Source organism: Salvia hispanica, chromosome 1 (genome assembly GCF_029641045.1).
Source record: "Salvia hispanica isolate PSC_SH4W2 chromosome 1, Shi_PSC_v1, whole genome shotgun sequence".
In the NCBI taxonomy this organism is placed as follows: domain Eukaryota; kingdom Viridiplantae; phylum Streptophyta; class Magnoliopsida; order Lamiales; family Lamiaceae; genus Salvia; species Salvia hispanica.
The window spans coordinates 23670922-23689263 of record NC_142692.1 but is presented as its reverse complement, the minus strand read 5'-3'; the positions used below and the strand labels follow the sequence as shown (position 1 = coordinate 23689263).

The window sequence follows — 18342 nt, the reverse complement described above, 5'->3', positions numbered from 1 at the left end:
TGAGATTTAATACGAAACTTTATATAGGGTTATTTTGTGAGTTAATGAAAAGAAGATAAAGTAAGAGAGATGAAAAAGTGAAGATATTGTTATTTTTAATAGAATAATAATCCCAAAAATAAAAGTTTATTTTTAATGAGACTAAAGAAGTATCTCACACAAGCACAGTGTCGGAATTGAACTTGAAAATTAGATGAAAATCTGAACTCCAATAACAAGACTATAGCTCAAGTGGAGTTCAAGCTGGATAAATAATCTGATAAAACAGAAGTCGTAACAAAATTTATTTATGTTAAACAAAAAAGTCAAATCAATAGTAGCATCTTTTTATTTAGACCATCCGCATCACTATCTCTTATCTATCTTTTAACCATCTCATCTTTTCATTATTTATAGGCCGACTATACTTTTTATCCAATCTCTGTCAACTTGGTATCTCTATTCACAACACCTGATGTAGCAAATCCAACGTGGAAAAGATGTTCTCATGGGACAAGCTGAAAAGTCTCAATAAGGATCTTTAAGAGGAGCATGCTTCATATTCTAAGTAGTTAACTCTTCTTGTTGTTACAAACGTTTATTTCTTTAAGTCACATTCTAGACTCTTCACTCCATTGCTATAAATATTTGTATCAGTAACTGGAACTACACCAAGCAATTTAGAATATATCAAAGGCCTTTATCTCTCTTCTTTGCAATGAGTTCTCTAAAGCCTAACTAAGAGACATCATATGCATTCCTCTATCTCTTAACTATTCATTCAATTTCATTTTTTATTTTTATTTCTAACAAATTCAATTAATAAAAACACACTTTATTAAATAAAAGAGAATTACAATTTAAAATCCTAAAAAAATAAAAAAGATATAATTTAAAATACTAGAAATTAAAAATTGCAACCTTAAATTCAAAATCTCAAAACTCAAATCATAAAAAAATGGAGACAAAGAAGCAGAAGAAGGAGTCCTCTAGTGACGATCATTTGTATGAATCATTTGGTATTTATAAAACTGATTGGAGGCTTAAAAAAATTGAAAAAAAAACTTAAAATTTGAAAATAAACGGCTAGTATAATTTTTAGGATTTTTTTTTTTAATTTTTTGATTTTTTTCTGAATTAAAAAAAAATATATTTTTAACGGATATAAATGAAGCCCACTCGCGGGCCGACGAGTGGGCGTCACGGACGAATGGGAGAGCGCCACGTCCCCACGAGACAGCTCGCGAACCTCCTCTTCCGGAAGAGATAATGAGATAGAGATGAGATAGGGACGAGACGGAGCTTGCATCGTTGTCTCGAGAAACGAGATCGAGACAGCGACGAGATGCGTTGCAGATGCCCTTAACTTCTATACCTTTTCAATTACTATAACTTTTTTTTTACACATTAGCCTAGAAACTTTGGATCTTCAATTCCCTATAAAACTTGATTATTAACAATTAAAGGATGTTCTAAACTTAATATTTAGTACTCCCTTCATCCTGGATAATTCGGGTCATTTTAACCGGGCACGAATTTTAAAAATTGTAATAAAAAGTGGGTTAAAAAAGTTAGTGGAATGTGAGCCATACATTTATGTATTAGTTTTATAATAAAATGTGAGTAGGAATGAGTTAGTGGAATATGTGGTCCACTACAAAAATGGTAAAAGTGAAATAGGACAAATTATGTGGGACGGACTGAAATGGAAAATTGGGACGAATTATCCGTGAAGGAGGGAGTACTAAATAAGAAAAAGTATATTTGTATTAAACCACAACGGTGTCACACGTTGGTAAAACCACGACCACACCGCCCGTCGAGGGGTTGCAAGTACCCGGCGGCCCACGCAGACCGAACTCAAGCTTTGATTGCAGTATACTCGAGCCCAAGACTTGATTTTAGGTTGGTGACTTGGTCTATAAATTAATTGTGGAATGATGATAATGATTTTGAATATTTGGTGTTTTTTTCCCCCTCTCTCTATTGGCTGTTGAATACTTGAAATGTCTGTATATTCAATATTGCTTTCAGTATCAGGTGATTTGATTTTATTTGATTTGCGTTTGTGGGGAATTGAGGATTGCGATTCTTGGCAGATGAAGTATTTGAGAAAATGCTCTAGTAGAGTTAAGCTTGCTCTTGTTTAATGAATCAATTGTGAATTGGTATTGCTGCTGTGCTTACTGTGTATGTCAGTAAAAAATCTGTTATTTCGGGATAGATTAACTGACCAGTCAAACTGTGTCTGTTAATTCGAGATTGCTGGTACTTCCAGAATGCTTTCAATTCGAAGTCTTGCTTCTTCCATGTTGAATTTGAGATTGTAAAGTTCACGTACATGTTTGATAAAATGCCTCTTCGGCTTCTTCTGATTTTCTAGGTTATAATTCTCATCCATTTTTATCATGAGCATTCACAATCTTCAAACGAGTTCATGGAAGGATTTTACTGAGCTTTCTTCGGTTTATGCACCTCGAGCCAAGCAGACTTTCGTCGATGGTGCGTCTTGGGTTGTCCAGAGTATGTGTTAGCTTTCCTCCATTATCATTCCTGTCGACATTTTAACAGTGACACTTTGTGGAACCAGACGATTGGTGTGATGAGAACATTTAAACTGTTTTTAGGAAAGCCAAGGCTATCCATACAATGTGCCGTCAAGTTTCGTCCTTGCATTGACATACATAAGGTTCGATCCTATGACTTCTGCGATGTGCTTTAGTGCTGCTAACACGAGTAACCAAAGGCCCTCATATCCGTTGAGGAATCATGATGGTCTTTCCTCTAATGAAGGATAACATGTTAGGAATGCCTTATTGTTGGTTTTCTTTCGCATTTACATCCATAGCATTCTAATGATATACTGCACAAGCAGCATGACTGAATTTTTTCGCTTCTTGTGGTGTCACCTTATTAGTATTGACTACGGATGACTGACACCAATGTCGTGACTATCTTTCAGGGGAAAGTGAAACAGATTGTTGGATCCACTCTTCGAGATTCTAAAGAGGGAGATTCAAGTCTTATCACTAACTACGAATCTGATATTTCAGCTGCAGAATATGCTAAAATGTATAAGGACGATGGGCTTACTGGTGGCCATGTGATCATGCTTGGGGCTGATCCATTGAGCAAAGCAGCAGCAGTTGAAGCATTACATGCTTATCCAGGTACCATAATACACCCGATGCTGCAGTCCTGGCTGAAGTTAGCTGGATCTTGAATAATTGAAGTCAATTTTCTTGTTTATTGTCATTCTTTGTTAAGACCTTATCCTTGTCCAATGTTACTAGAGACACTATCTTGAGCTATATATTAAAATCATGCTGAGAGGTTATGTAGAGTATCCTTAAACGTTAATATATGATCTCCGATTGTAAATCTTGACCAACAGATGCTCTTGCTAGTATACTTACTTAGCGATGAAAATATCAGGTGGTTTGCAAGTTGGGGGTGGGATCAATACAAGCAATGCCTTGACTTACATAGAAGAAGGAGCAAGCCATGTTATTGTTACATCTGTACGTTTTAATTTGGTGTATTTCAATGAAGTAGAGTTTTGGCATCCCACATGTTTCCTTATGCATAGCCTAGAACTTCATATTTCTACTGTTGTGATGGTTATGAAAACAAGTAGACTTGATTTTTTGCCATGCAGCCACTTGTTAAAATTGTTAAAACATCCTTTCACTGATTTGTACTCTACTTGTGATTAGGATTTTACATGAGATATTTTTGAATGTTTAACATGCTAGCCAGAAGTTTTTTATATGTGGACCCTTATGAATTGGTACTTCTTCACGGCGATTGCAGTATGTATTCAGTGATGGACAAGTTGATTTTGAAAGGCTAAAGGAACTTGCTCATGCTGTTGGGAAAGAAAGACTTGTGTTGGATCTCAGTTGTAGAAAGAAGGTAGTACATTGCATCCACATGATAATATATGTGAAAAAGAGAAAAATGGTGCCTCTGTCAGTACATCGAAGATGCTAGCAGATGAAGAAAAGCTGCTTAACTTATCTTACTTCTGCTCATGCAGGATGGGAGATACGCAGTTGTGACAGATAGATGGCAGAAGTTCACTGATGTATTTCTTGATCAAGAGGTGTTAAATTTTCTTGCGGGGCACGCTGATGAATTTCTTGTCCATGGAGTAGACGTTGAAGGCAAAAAGTACATCTTGAAGCTAATTAGCTCATTTTATCTTCCTGAAGTATTTTTCATGATAAATCTGGCAACTAATCTGGATCATCTTGCTTTTGTTGGTGTGAATTCATGAAGTTTGTGCTGCAACTTAACATCCCAATTTATCTTCCTGCTTCAATGTTGCAGGTTGGGAATTGATGAAGAGCTCGTGGAATTGCTTGGCGAGCATTCACCAGTATGTTTGCTTGGATATACTGTTTGATGGAGTATTTGTTTTCCTTACAGATTTTACACAATCTACTTGCTTGTTTCAAAATCAAACTAAACTATATTTTATTTTATATTTCGGTTTATTGCAGTACTAGTCTTCAACGGTTGTGTTTTATTACAGAAATACTGGTTTTGCTCCTTTTTGCCATGGAAAAAAGGCTGTGTGTTGAGTTTCTCCTTTTCATTATCTCTTAAGCTTCTGCAATTTGAATGGTTTCTTATCTGTTTGTTAGATTCCGGTGACCTATGCTGGTGGAGTGACGACTATGGCTGATTTAGAGAAGATAAAAACAGCAGGAAAGGGCCGTGTAGATGTCACCGTTGGCAGTGCATTAAACATATTTGGCGGTAATTTACCTTACAAGGATGTAGTCACCTGGCATTCTCAGCAAGAGTCGTTGGCTGTTTAAAGTTAACCTGCCTCTACAAATTATTGGTATTCGATTTTGATCATTATGTAACAGCAAAACAGTAGTACAATATACTGTTGAGAACTAAATAGGCCGGCCGACGCCTTGGTTATTTAAAATCACACTAGTAGAAATTTTCGGAATTGAATACGTTACTGGATGTGGGTTTTTGACTATTTCTGCAGATAAAGTGTCTTCACTCTCCCTGATTGCATGAAATAGTATAGTGATGTGTGTTGTGTATGTAGGCGTGTGTGATTGCCTAACACATCAAAGTTGGAGTTAGAAGTTAACTTGAGAAACCCAAAGTCTTCATAGCTTGATTTGGATTGTATACATCTATTAAAGTGTATGAAGTACTAACATACATAATCGATACCTTCCTTTTTTTCTTGTTTTTGTCCTTGTAAATTGGAAAAATCCATGAACTAGTCATCTAGCTCAGGGATACTATCCAAGACGGCGATCTCGAGCGGCTCTTTCTGCACCTTTGAGATCATCTTTTCAACCGAAAGTCCCTCTTTGGCAAGCATTGCCTGCAGCTCTTGCTTGGTGATCAGAAGCTTGATCCTCACGGCCCCCGTGGCCCGTCGTCTCTCTTCCTCCACAACCTCATCTGAGAAGCGGACCCTCTTCTTCTTCTTGGCTGGCTGGGGCGCCACCGGGATGGGGAGAAGATAGTACACGCGGCCTTGGAGAAGCTCGGTGTTGGGATGCAGGTGTTTTGCTACTGGGAGTTTATCAGATATGGCATGGTGAGAATAGTCACACAGAATTTGGTGGACTCTAATGGGAGATTTGTATTCAATGACCTTTCCATCTGTCTTCATTACACTCACAGATTTTTGCTCAAGAACTAAGCAGTTTCCCATGTATGTTTGTTTTTTGCTTGAGAAAGACGAATACAAGTTGAAATTTGATCAGGTACAAGTGTTGGTGGAGTATATATATATTGCTGAAGAAACCATGTGCACTTTTTAGGCCCCACTAGATGATTTTGATCAAGTGGTGATTAATCTTGATTATGATCTAATGCTAACCTTTGCTGTTTGGGAATACGAGTGATTAGGACTAATTCGGAGCTGTGCACTTCAATTTGGCTTTGCATGTGAAAAGTTTTAATAGTGCAGAATAAGCTCTAATGCTCTATATTTATCGATTTGGATTCTCCTATCATAAATAGTGTCATATCCTGTGTATTTAATTTGACTCGAGTATGTAACCTTGAATCTTGAGATTGCTTTTGTCTTTTCATTATCATTATTCATAGCGTCGATCTCTTATTTTTTTAATTCATAATAATTTATAATCATATAAGATTGATAAAAAATAGTATAAAATTAAAATAAGAATTTATTAAATAAAAATGTAATTAACAACAAGAGCCTTTGGTAAAAAATAAAGGATTAATAAATTCTAATTTGAATTTTATATATTATACTCCCTCCGTCCGCAAATAGGAGTCCCGTTTTTCCATTTTGGTCCGTCCACGAATAGGAGTCTCGGTTCATAATTACCATAAATGGTAAAGAGACCCCACATTCCACCAACCCATTCCACTCACATACCATTTAAAACTAATATACAAGTGGGACCCATATTCCACTAACTTTCTTCCACTCACTTTTCTTAACATTTCTTAAAACCCGCACCGATAAGAAATGGGACTCCTATTGTTGGACGGAGGGAGTAGTTCCAAAAAAGTTGAAAAAAATGCAAAAAAACACCTATCAAAATCCTTGAATTTTTTTATGATACTCCCACGTTCCATAAAAATAAAGATATTTTTCTTTTTCGTCAGTCTTATAAATATATCTCATTTCCATTTGTGTAAAATTCTCCCAAACTCATTACACAAATATTTTAATTTATATACAGTACAATTTATACCACTAGAATACAACATTAAACACTAATAATAGTATGGATCACACTATCCACTTATACTATTTTAACTATCATTGTCTTCATCTTTCTTACTTCACCAATTATGCATTAATTATAATTCTGTCTCAAATATATATTTTTTTAATGGAATGAGTATTTTTTTTCAAGGAATCGTAATCCGCAATGTACAAAATTTATGGACTATCTATATAGAATTTCACTGTTTTAAATATGTGGGTGGAGTGATAGACTGGTGGTGATTAGTAAGCAAATCTTAAGAGTCTTCATCAATTATCACTATCATGATGAGTATTTTTGGAACAAGCAATCTTTTTAAGGGTGCCAGCCCTTTTATTAATATGTAGACCAACTTGTTAATCGTGCAATATTTAATCCATTTGCCATTGGGTAATTAAGTGGTAGGCAAGAAACAAAAATTTAAGAATAAATACTGTAAAAAGGAAAATGGTGAATCTACCATGATATACTTATGAGCATTGAGCAATATATAAAATATCTAGCAGCTACATAAATTTAGCAGATAGCAATGTTGCCATTTGTGTTATAAGACAATGGCACTTTTGGAGAATCCAGAATATGCATATCAATATCATGGAGTGGTGGTTTTGAATAAAAAAATACTTCCACTTATGATCATAAAAGATTTAGTGCGCAGTAGGAAATGTAATCAATATTAGGATTGAAGTTTTTTTATTTTTGCTTCAAAAAACAGTAGCAGAATTGAGATATTGCGATGCAGGTAAACCCAAAGTTGCAATATAAATAATATATATCCCATCTGTCTCATAAGATTATGTATATTTTCCTTTTTGGTTTATCTCATAATAATATGCACTTTTCAGTTTTAGAAACTTCTTTTTTAATGAGGTGAGACTCATTCTTCATTAACAATACTTTAACTACTAATTTTTTCTAACTTTCTCTTATTTTACTAATTTTGCATTAAAAATCATACTGAATCCAAAGTGTATATTCTTTAGGGACAGAGGGAGAGGGAGAGGGAGTATATATCATCGTCGATCTCAATCATATATAGTTGTTGACTATCCAATCTTTCCACTTATTTGATTTCTTCTAATCAAAATCTGACATGCTTCCCACCGACTTCATGGAGCATCATTTTTATGTCGGAATTCACTTCTTTTTTCTTTCTTATTGCTGAACCTTTTATTCTTTCTACATTGGGGGCTAAGGAAGTTGATCGTCCTTTTTTAAATAAAAAAATGTTAAAGCGAATGTTCTTATAATAATATACAATTAGAGGTGCCCAAGGTTTATGGTTCCAGCGGTTAACCGTGAAATTGTAACAGACGGTTACGGTTCTAAACCGACGGTTACGGTTCTAAATCGAAACCGTGCGAATTTATCTAAACCGAAACCGTCATTTTCTAAATCGTGGTTTAGTTCAAGTTCGAAAATTTTTGAACCGAAATTGTGCCGGAAACGCCGGATCCGGGCGGTTGCAAACCAGAACCGCGAAAAACCGTGAAACCAAGACGGAACCGCAAAAAACCGCTGAAAAATTGCCTGTTCGGAACTGAAACTGAAACCGATGGTTTTGGAACCAGAACAGAACCGCGAACCGCTGGTTTCAAACCGTGGACACATCTGTATACAATAATGTGTGCTTTTCTTATTGATGATGATTTTGTTCCTGTTGGAATCTATGCCGGTCAATGGACTTTGACCAATTATAATTTCAACGAGACATTTAATTTTATGAAATTAAATGATATAGCGTCGATCTACGTTCGGAGTAGATGACCGTGGTATATTCATTTTCTCAAATCCGATTCCCGACGAGTGAGAAATAATGGATTAAAGTTGTGCAAAATTGCAAACTTAAATGAACTATGAGAGAAGCTTAGGGAATAATTATGAGAGTTAATTATCCCACATTGGAAGTTACAACCTTATTAAACTAGTATTTAATAAAAAGGATTATTACATGTAATAATTAATAGTGGACTAAGATGGGCTGTAAGAGCGCACACGCGTGCACACGCCCGCGCCGCCGCGAGCCGCGAGCCCGAGCCCGAGCCCGAGCCCGCGCCCGCGTCCTTGTCCTTGTCCTTGTCCTTGGATCTTGGCAATTGGACTTTGGGCTGTTCTTTGGGCCTGGTCGTGGGCTTGGTGCACGTCATGATCGAATCTAGAAGCGTCTAGATTCAACCTCTCTAGCTCTGAGCTTGTAACGGCTCGTAACGCCCTACCGCTCGTAACGGCTTGTAACGCCTCGTAACCGACAACCGTTACGGTCTGACATTGATGACAGCCATCAAGGCTGCGTTGACCACTACAGTGGACTGAGCCTATAAATAGGCTAGTCATTCTAACATTCTACACACTGAAAACTAGAATCTGCATCATACACTCTCTTCTCTCTCTGCATTGTTTTTCTGTCGAAAGCTCTGCCCTCTCCTCCATCCAGTTCGCCGGAGCTCTGCTGATAGTGGTGCTGCTTCATCAGAGACGTAGCCGTTTTATCTTTGGGGACGAAACGTCAATCCGAAAAGCACTACCGGGGCGTATCTCGTCTTGCGGAAAGAGGACTCCTCGACTCGGCTAACAACTGTTCACGGTTTATTTGTTTCAATTTCAATATTGTAATTTCGTTTCAATTTTCCATTTGTATTTCTTCTTGGGTTGTATTACGCCCGGCTAGTTTATCTCTTGTAATACAGTAGAAACCAACAATCGCAAGACGAGATATAACTTGCAAGGGATTTGGACTTATAAACTGAAACTAAAACTTTCGAAACTTTAAACACCTTTGCTTGGAGATGTCGACTGAATCCAACACTGTTGCTGCCACCACTCCGGCCACCACCACCGCCATCATTTCCTCCACCATGGCATCCACCACGATGATGCCAACTCCCGGGTTCTATCCATCTTCATCAACAACCTCTTGGGTGTATTCTAACACCCATGGGCTCACTGGTGGATCCACCTCGAGTGGGTCGGTTGGTTCCACTTTTAGTGGTTCCTTCGGATCCTTTAACGGATCGAGTGTTGGGGCCTTCGGGTCTCATGCGAGTGTTGGAACCTTCGGGTTCAGCACGGGCATTGGCTCCTTCGGGACCAGTGCGACCATGATGGGCTCTATGCCCAACATGAATGGTGGGGGCCATATGCCCAACCATGTTGTTTGCTCCTTCGGGGGAAACATGAATGGTTCCTTCCAAGGACCAAATGCGGCACCTTTGGCACCTAGAATGATGCCACCCGCCGAGAAGCCACCTAAGTTTGGAGGATCTGACTTCAAGAGGTTGTACCAAAAGATGTTGTTCTATTTGACAACATTGGGCATCGCCAACTTCCTCACGGAGAACGAGCCGCCCACGCCAAGTGATCAAGTGACGAGGCTCGAGATCTTGGCGGACTATGAACAATGGCGCAAAGGAGATTATCTTTGTTAAAATTTCATTCTAAGTGCGTTAGATGATAGTTTGTACAATGTATACTCCATTGTAACCACATCCAAAGAGATATGGGAAAGCCTAGAGAAAAAGTACAGTATTGACAATGCTGCAGGTACTGAACATGTTGTAGTATCCAAATTTACGGACTACAAAATGGTCGACTCTAGACCGGTCATGGAACAAGTTCAAGAGTTCCAAATGATCATCCACGGACTAGCGGCTGAAGGGATGATTTTACCCGACAACTTTATACGGTGCATACTCATCGAGAAGCTTCCTCCTAGTTGGAAGGACTTCAAGCACTATCTCAAGCACAAGCGAAAGAAGATGAGTCTTGAAGACTTGATCGTGAAGCTGCGCATTGAAGCGGATGTGCACAAGATCGATCAAAAGGCTAAGGGCTTTAGCCCACTTGATGCCAAAGCCAACTTGTTGGAGCGAGGCGGTCCCTCCAACAAACGCCCTCGCCCAAATCAGAAGGACAAGGGGAAGGGAAAGCAGCCTACAAAGAAGTTTGAAGCTGAATGCTACAAGTGTGGCAAAATTGGCTACTTTGCCACTGCCACAGCAAGAAGAAGAAGCCGGCAGCCCACGTCGTTGAGAAAGAGTTCAAGGACTGGAATGAAGATGACCTTGTTGCCGTGGTCACTGAAGAAGTCAACATTGTTGACAACAAGGGCGGCTGGTACATCGACACCGGCGCTACGGCTCATGTTTACTCAGATAGGAGCAAGTTTGCCTCCTACACTGCTGTTGAAGGGAAGAAGATTAACATGGGGAATCAAGCATCGTCCGAAGTCCTCGGCATTGGCAACGTGATTCTCATGACGACGTCTGGCGTCACTATCACTTTGAAGGATCTGCTGCATGTCCCGGACATCCGCAAGAACCTAGTGTCAGGATCAATACTAGTTAATAAGGGGTTTAAACTTGTATTTGAGTCTGATAGGTTTGCTTTGTATAAGTTTGGGAAGTCCCTCGGAAAAGGTTATGTAACCGACGGACTTTTCAAGCTTAGTGTGGCTACGCGCCTTGTTCCAAAGCCTTTGCCTAACAATAATAATAAAGCATCTACTTCCTCTTATTTGACCGAGTCTTCAAATTTGTGGCATTGTAGATTGGGACATGTAAATTCAAAAGCCGTGAAAAGATTAGTAAACTTAGATTTACTAAAGGCAATTGAAGTGGATAGCCAAGACAAATGTGAAATATGTCTTGAGGCTAAAATGACAAAGTTATCGTTTCACTCAGTTGAATGGAAAACGAAACCCCTTGAACTAATTCACATGGATGTATGTGGTTTAAGGATGGTGCAAACTAGAGGTGGTAAAAAGTAATTTATCACTGTTATAGATGATTGCACAAGATATTGCTACATTTATCTTTTAAGAAGTAAAGATGAAGCAATTGAAGCGTTCAAAAATTATAAGAACGAGGTTGAGAATCAACTTGGTTGTAAAAATCAAAGCGATTCGAAGTGATAGAGGAGGCGAGTATGTAGCCCCGTTTGAAGAGTTATGCAACGCAAGTGGTATAATTCATCAAACAACAGCTCCATATTCACCACAATCTAATGGTGTAGTAGAACGCAAAAATCGAACTTTAAAAGAGATTATGAATGCGTTGCTACTGAGTTCAGGATTACCACATAACATGTGGGCGAGGCTATCTTGATAGCCAACTATATCATAAACAAAATTCCACTCAAAGGAAAAAAACATCACTCCTTATGAGTTGTGGAAAGGAAAGAAACCATCCTACAAATACCTCAAAGTGTGGGGGTGTTTGGCGAAGGTGATAGTTCCCCCGCCCAAGGTAGTCACAATTGGACCTAAAACGGTTGATTGTATCTTCATTGGATATGCACTTAATAGTAGTGCATATAGATTTGTTGTTCACAAGTCTGAAATATCGACTATTACAGTAGGAACAATAATCGAGTCAAGGAATGCCGTATTTCTCGAAAATACGTTTCCTTGCAAGGACAAAGAAGAAGTCCCAATCAATTTTGAGACAAGAATTGAAGATGAGGCCAATAGTTCTAAAACAGTGGATGAAGCCACTAGTTCTAAATCCGCGGATGAAGAGCCTAAATCGTGGTAGTAGGGTCAGAACACCAAAAACATTTGGTCCTGACTACATTGTTTTTATGTTGGATGAAGAGCCAACGTCAATAAAAGTAGCCTTCGATGGCGCAGACGGGTTACATTGGAGAGAAGCTGTTCAAAGCGAAATTGATTCAATTTTGCTAAACTACACTTGGGTGTTGGTCGATTTGCCCGAAGGTGCGAAACCTTTAGGGTGCAAATGGGTGCTTAAAAAAAAATTTAAGGCCGATGGAACAGTGGATAAGTATAAAGCCCGATTGGTTGTAAAGGGTTTTAATCAAAAGGAAGGACATGACTTCTTCGACACCTATTCACCTGTAACGAGGATTACATCTATCCGAGTGCTTCTTGCGATTGCTGCATTGCAAAATCTTGAGATTCATCAAATGGATGTTAAGACTGCGTTTCTAAATGATGAATTAGAGGATGAAATCTATATGGAACAACCCGAAGGGTTTGTAGTACCTGGACAAGAGAAAAAGGTATGCAAACTGGTTAAGTCCCTCTATGAATTGAAACAAGCGCCGTTGCAATGACACTTGAAGTTTGATAATGTGATGTTATCGAATGGGTTTAAAATCAATGAGTGTGACAAATGTGTCTATATTAAGAGCACTGATAACGAGTATGTTATAGTGTGTCTTTACGTTGATGACATGTTAATCATGGGAAGTAACACTCAAGTGATTAACGAGACAAAGGTCATGTTAAAGAGAAACATTGACATGAAAGACATGGGTCTAGCCGATGTAATTCTTGGAATGAAAATTCTAAGAACATCCGATGGAATCATCTTAACCCAATCTCATTATGTTGAGAAGATATTGTAGAAATTCAATGCCTACGATGGCGCGCCGGTTAAGACTCCAATTGAACTCGATGTTCACTTGAGCAAAAACAAGGGCGAACCCGTTGCGCATGAAGAATATGCACGGGTCATTGGGTGCATTATGTACTTGACTAATTGCACTCGACCGAACATTGTTTGTGTCGTGAACAAGTTGATTCGATACACGAGTAATCCAAGAAAAGAGCATTGGAGAGCTCTTGTAAGGGTTTTGAGATATCTAAAACATACTCAAAATCATGGGCTACATTTTTCGAGATACCCCCGGTACTTGAAGGGTACTGTGATGCGAATTGGATATCCGATAATAAAGACTCACTTTCAACAAGTGGATACGTCTTTACAATTGGGGGTGGTGCTGTCTCGTGGAAATCCACGAAACAGACATGTATAGTCCGTTCAACCATGAAATCAGAATTCATAGCTTTAGATAAAGCGGGGGAAGAAGCCGAGTGGCTTAAGAACTTCCTTGAGGATATTCCAGGTTGGTCTAAGCCAGTGCCACCAGTGTTGATTCACTGTGATAGCCAAGCCGCTATCGGGAGGTGACAAACACGGATTTTGCATGTTTTTAAGGGCTAGATTTGACTCGTTTTAAATGTCAATCATGCAAATTATATTATTAAATTGCATATGTTATACATTTGGTATTTTTGACGTGTTTGTTGATAAATGATAGAAAAAAAGGTGCAAAAAGGCCAAGGTGCAGCAGCCTCTGTTCGAGCCCATTCTGCCAGCGATTTTGAAGTTCAATCAGTGCTTAGTTCATACCATTCTCTTCTTCTTTGAAAGAGATTCGCGTGGATGTCTCGCACGTCTCAATCGGAGTTCTATGGAAAAAGTTGTGGCTATTCTACGAGCATTGCGCAGTGCAGTCAAAGCTGACGGGAATTTAGGCGGAAATTCACGGAAGAAAATAAATTATTATATTGTGAAGTCAAATCTCTCCCATATCTTGAAGGCCACGAAAATTAACCTTTTTCCAACCTATAAATACCTCTAAACCTAATTTTAATCTTCATCTCAGAGCCTCCAATCCTTCCCCCACTATAGATTCTTCCATTCCATCTTCCACATTTAATTCATCCATCTTCCATTGGAGCGGAGCTCTACAGATCCAGGCAAGAGAAGACTGAAGATTGAAGATTCAACCTTGGGTTTTATCATTTTCTTTCATGTCTCGTACTTTGTTTGTAGTTTTTACTTGTCTATGAGTAGAACATCTTTTGTGGATTTTTTTGGTGAAGATATTCAATTGATTTTCCTTGTTAGCTCTTGCAGTTATTTGATTTATCCTTGTGCCTTCTATATTCAATTGATTAGCTACCTTTTGAATACATGCTAGAGTTGATTAGAGTACTCGGGAGACGAAATAATTGACTTGGACGAGGGATAATTCACACTTTAATTCAATAGAACTCGGGAGAGTTGAGGTTTCACGTGAGGTCATTGGTCTTAACGATCTTTTAGGAGTTAGGTCTAAGAATTAGAAGGGGACTTCAATTATTACACCTAATCTACGGATTTCTCACCTCGGGAGGGGGTTTAATCTAGTTAAGTGACCGACTTAATAACTCTAGAGACCGTAATTCAAGGAAGTCAATTGTGTTTTGAATCCTTAAATTCTACTTTCTTACGCCTGCTTTGTATCATTGTTTTTATGTTTTTTGTTATTTGTTTATTTATTTTCTGTCTAGTTTAATTAATCCAAAACCAAAAACTCCGTGTCTCTAGATAGTATGTGATGCTTAGTATATGGTAGTCAGTTGCAATCTTATTCCCTGTGTTCGATATCCCGGTACTGACCTTTAGCTATACTAGATCTACCCTGTATGCTTGCAGGTATTTTTAGTGCTAATAAATAGTGCATCAAGAGGGCGAACAATGGCTTCTATAATGGTAAGTCTCGACATATTCGTCGACGACATAATACCGTGAGACATTTGATCACAACAGGCGTGATTACAATTGACTATGTGAAGTCAATAAATAATCTAGCGGATCCGCTAACCAAAGGGTTAAACCGTGATCAAATGAATAAGTTGCTAGAGGGAATGAGTTTGAAATCCACAAACTAAAGAATTGTCATAGTGGTAACCCAACCATGATGACTGGAGATCCCAAGAACTTGGTTCAATGTGAAAACTAAGCTATGAGAGTTCGTGTGTAACACTCGTCTACATCTATTCCCTAAAGAGCAATAGAGTGTTGAAAACTTGCCTTGTGGTGAGGATAAGTCTACGACTTTTAATGATTTCTAAGGATCTCAAGGAGATTGAGTTCTCAAAGAGACCGAGTAGGGCAAGATACTCGAGTAGGAATCACCTATGTAAGTGTGAAGTGTGGCCGCTTCAAATTACACACTTATGAATCCAAAGTGGTGTCCAAGGACGCAAAAGACACAAAACGTGAGAACGGATGAGGTTGAGGTGTTTAAGTGTTAACACCATTGTCTCGGTGCACGCCGTGGGGGACTAGTTCAAAGCATCGCGCTACTAGACCGCCTGTGTATTCGATGGCGTTGACTATGGAAGGTTCAAAGCTAAAAGCTGCCTATCCTTATGCTTATATACCTCTCGAGGGTTGAGCTTGTGTCTGCATGCATTTGCATTTGGCTATTTCCACTCATGTGGGGGATTGTTGGAATCTATGCCGGTCAATGGACTTTGACCAATTATAATTTCAACGAGACATTTAATTTTGTGAAATTAAATGATATAGCGTCGATCTACGTTCGGAGTAAATGACCGTGGTATATTCATTTTCTCAAATCCTATTCCCGGTGAGTGAGAAATAATGGATTAAAGTTGTGCAAAATTATAAACTTAAATGAGCTATGAGAGAAGCTTAGGGAATAATTAAGAGAGTTAATTATCCCACATTGGAAGTTACAACCTTATTAAACTAGTATTTAATAAGAATGATTATTGCATGTAATAATTATAGTGGACTAAGATGGGCTGTAAGAGCCCACACGCGCGCACACGCGCGCGCCGCCCGCCCCGCCGCGAGCCTCGAGCCCGAGCCCGAGACCGTGCTTGTGTCCTTGTCCTTGGATCTTAGCAATTGGTCTTTGGTGGTCTTTGGGCTGTTCTTTGGGCCTGGTCGTGGGCTCGACCCAAGGCTAGTGGGTCTAATTCTTTTTAGACCACCACCGTTTCCATGTCAGCGAGCCAAGCGGGATGACACCTCGTCAGTATGACGCGGGAAGCCAACGTGGCTGACACGTGATAGTCCACGTCATGATCGAATCTAGAAGCGTCTAGATTCAACCTCTCTAGCTCTGAGCTCGTAACGCCCGATGGCTTGTAACGCCTCGTAACCGACGACCGTTACGGTCTGGCATTGATGACAGCCATCAAGGCTGCGTTGACCCCTACAATGGACTGAGCCTATAAATAGGCTAGTCATTCTAGCATTCTACACACTGAAAACTAGAATCTGCATCATACACTCTCATCTCTCTCTGCATTGTTTTTCGGTCGAAAGCTCTGCCCTCTCCTCTATCCAGTTCGCCGGAGCTCTGCTGATAGCGGTGCTGCTTCATCAGAGACGTAGCCGTTTTATCTTTGGGGACGAAACGTCAATCCGAAGAGCACTACCCGGGCGTATCTCGTCTTGCGGAAAGAGGACTCCTCGACTCGGCTAACAACTGTTCACGGTTTATTTGTTTTCGATTTCAATATTGTAATCTCCTCGCACGCTACCCAAAGCTTCGGGACTCGGTAATGTGGACAGCGAGATGGAGGAAGAGTCAGTTGGAGAAGAAGAAGTCCCTAACTATGAGCGAGAGGAGATCTGGATCACAAAGAAGCTTTTGGGAGCTATGACTAAGTTCAACGACTCCAGGAGGGCACAAGAGAGAGAGAGAGAGAGAGAGAGAGAGAGACTTATTGAGCTAGAGAAAAGGAAGGAAAGAAAGAGAGGTGTGGTTTCAGTAAAGTATTATATTTGTCCATTACTTGTGTAATTTGGTTTTGATTTGATCTCACTTTGGGAGGACCAGTTGGAAATAGGCATGTATGATCACCTTGCATGAAATTTCCATGCTACACTCCATAATTGATCTGTTGTTGATTATATTTGCATATGTGATTAATGATGGGTTTAATCATGAAAAAATATGGTGACTGCCCCTTTAGTCCTATGTCGATATGGTTGATAATAAGATTGTTCGGAAATACACTATGTGATAGCATTTTGAGCGCTCATTCAGTTTGTACACATTTATTTGGTGCCATGTGTTGCCCAAGTGGGAGATTGTTAGAATTTTTGGGCTTCCACATGACTAATTTAATGTGTATGGCTATCTTTCAGTTGCCCAATTAAAGTGATCCAATAAAGATTAAAGTTTGGGCTAAAGTGTATTTAATTGTTATGGAAATAAGTGTAGATACCATAAAGTGATTTTCTATTTGATGAGGGACCGAATAGAAAATAAAGGGGTTTATATTTAATATAAATATAAGCTAGGGTTATGGTCCCCAGACGTCAGAAGAACGTTCAATATCTCTGTATTCTCTCGGCAGACTATTGTGAAGGACGTCTCTGATCGTTTGGAAGATCCATAGCCGCTGCAAAGCAATTCCGCCTTTAATTCGTTATGGATCAAGGTACGCTTCCGCTTTACAGTTTATGCTCCTTCTCCGTTGTTCTTGGTTAATCATCATAGAGAGCTTTTAAGTAATTGTTCACTCAATTATTCCATCAAGTGGTATCAGAGCCACTCTATTGATGATTCTCTGAGAATTGGGAATAAGGAGAATTAGGTTTTAATTCTTGCTTGCCTTGTAAACCATAAAAATTAGGATTTATATTTTATGGATTTGTTGGTTTTTTGGTGTTTTGCTTTTCTCGATTAAGGATTGTGCGATTATCTGATATGAATTTGCTGGATTACTGTAATTGTGAGAATTGTTTTCCAGTTCTTGTTTCCACGGTTTAATTTAAGTAATTGTTGAGGATTATGATACGAGATTTGTTTATTATATGTGTTGATTAAGAAATTGAGCACCGCCACTTTGGTTATAGTTATCAAAGTCGTGTATTTTGATAACTTCTTTTGTCAACTTTTTTTTTTTGTGTATATGTATCCGAAATTGTTTAGTGAAAGAATTATGCTTTCATGTTGGTTTAATAAGAAAAATTGATTTTGCACGCATATCGAGCCTGTATTAATTCAATTCTTTCTTATGGTGTATCGCCGGATTGTTTATGGTATTTTTAATTATGTGCATATATCAAATTGA

The 18342-nt window shown here is 38.8% G+C and overlaps 2 protein-coding genes across 3 annotated transcripts; one reads left to right on the top strand and one right to left on the bottom strand.

Moving 5' to 3' along the window:
• Positions 1-1768: 1768 nt before the first annotated feature.
• Positions 1769-4995, top strand: APG10 (Aldolase-type TIM barrel family protein). 2 transcript variants are annotated; one of them, XM_048081913.2, is made up of 9 exons: positions 1769-1884; positions 2363-2502; positions 2607-2668; positions 2942-3149; positions 3415-3500; positions 3793-3894; positions 4019-4152; positions 4312-4360; positions 4629-4995. In XM_048081913.2, exons 2-9 carry the CDS (start codon positions 2388-2390, stop codon positions 4803-4805), a joined length of 933 nt encoding a protein of 310 aa, XP_047937870.2. In that variant the 5' UTR covers positions 1769-1884; positions 2363-2387; the 3' UTR covers positions 4806-4995. The 2 variants fall into 2 exon arrangements, with proteins under 2 accessions (XP_047937870.2, XP_088919853.1); XM_089063727.1 differs by lacking the exon at positions 1769-1884 and adding an exon at positions 1915-2019.
• Positions 4996-5129: 134 nt separating this feature from the next.
• LOC125221012 (uncharacterized) lies at positions 5130-5708 on the bottom strand. Its single transcript, XM_048123137.2, has one exon. The coding sequence runs from the start codon at positions 5675-5677 to the stop codon at positions 5234-5236; it is 444 nt and encodes a 147-aa protein (XP_047979094.2). The 5' UTR covers positions 5678-5708; the 3' UTR covers positions 5130-5233.
• Positions 5709-18342: the final 12634 nt, after the last annotated feature.

What these genes read in the sequence shown, in the direction of transcription:
- LOC125221012 (XM_048123137.2), bottom strand. Translation starts at nt 5,677, where the DNA reads ATGGGAAACTGCTTAGTTCTTGAGCAAAAATCTGTGAGTGTAATGAAG.
- APG10 (XM_048081913.2), top strand. Translation starts at nt 2,388, where the DNA reads ATGAGCATTCACAATCTTCAAACGAGTTCATGGAAGGATTTTACTGAG. An exon ending in TGCGTCTTGGGTTGTCCAGA is followed by an intron (nt 2,503 to 2,606) that starts GTATGTGTTAGC and finishes AACTGTTTTTAG; the next exon opens with GAAAGCCAAGGCTATCCATA. An exon ending in ATCTCAGTTGTAGAAAGAAG is followed by an intron (nt 3,895 to 4,018) that starts GTAGTACATTGC and finishes CTGCTCATGCAG; the next exon opens with GATGGGAGATACGCAGTTGT.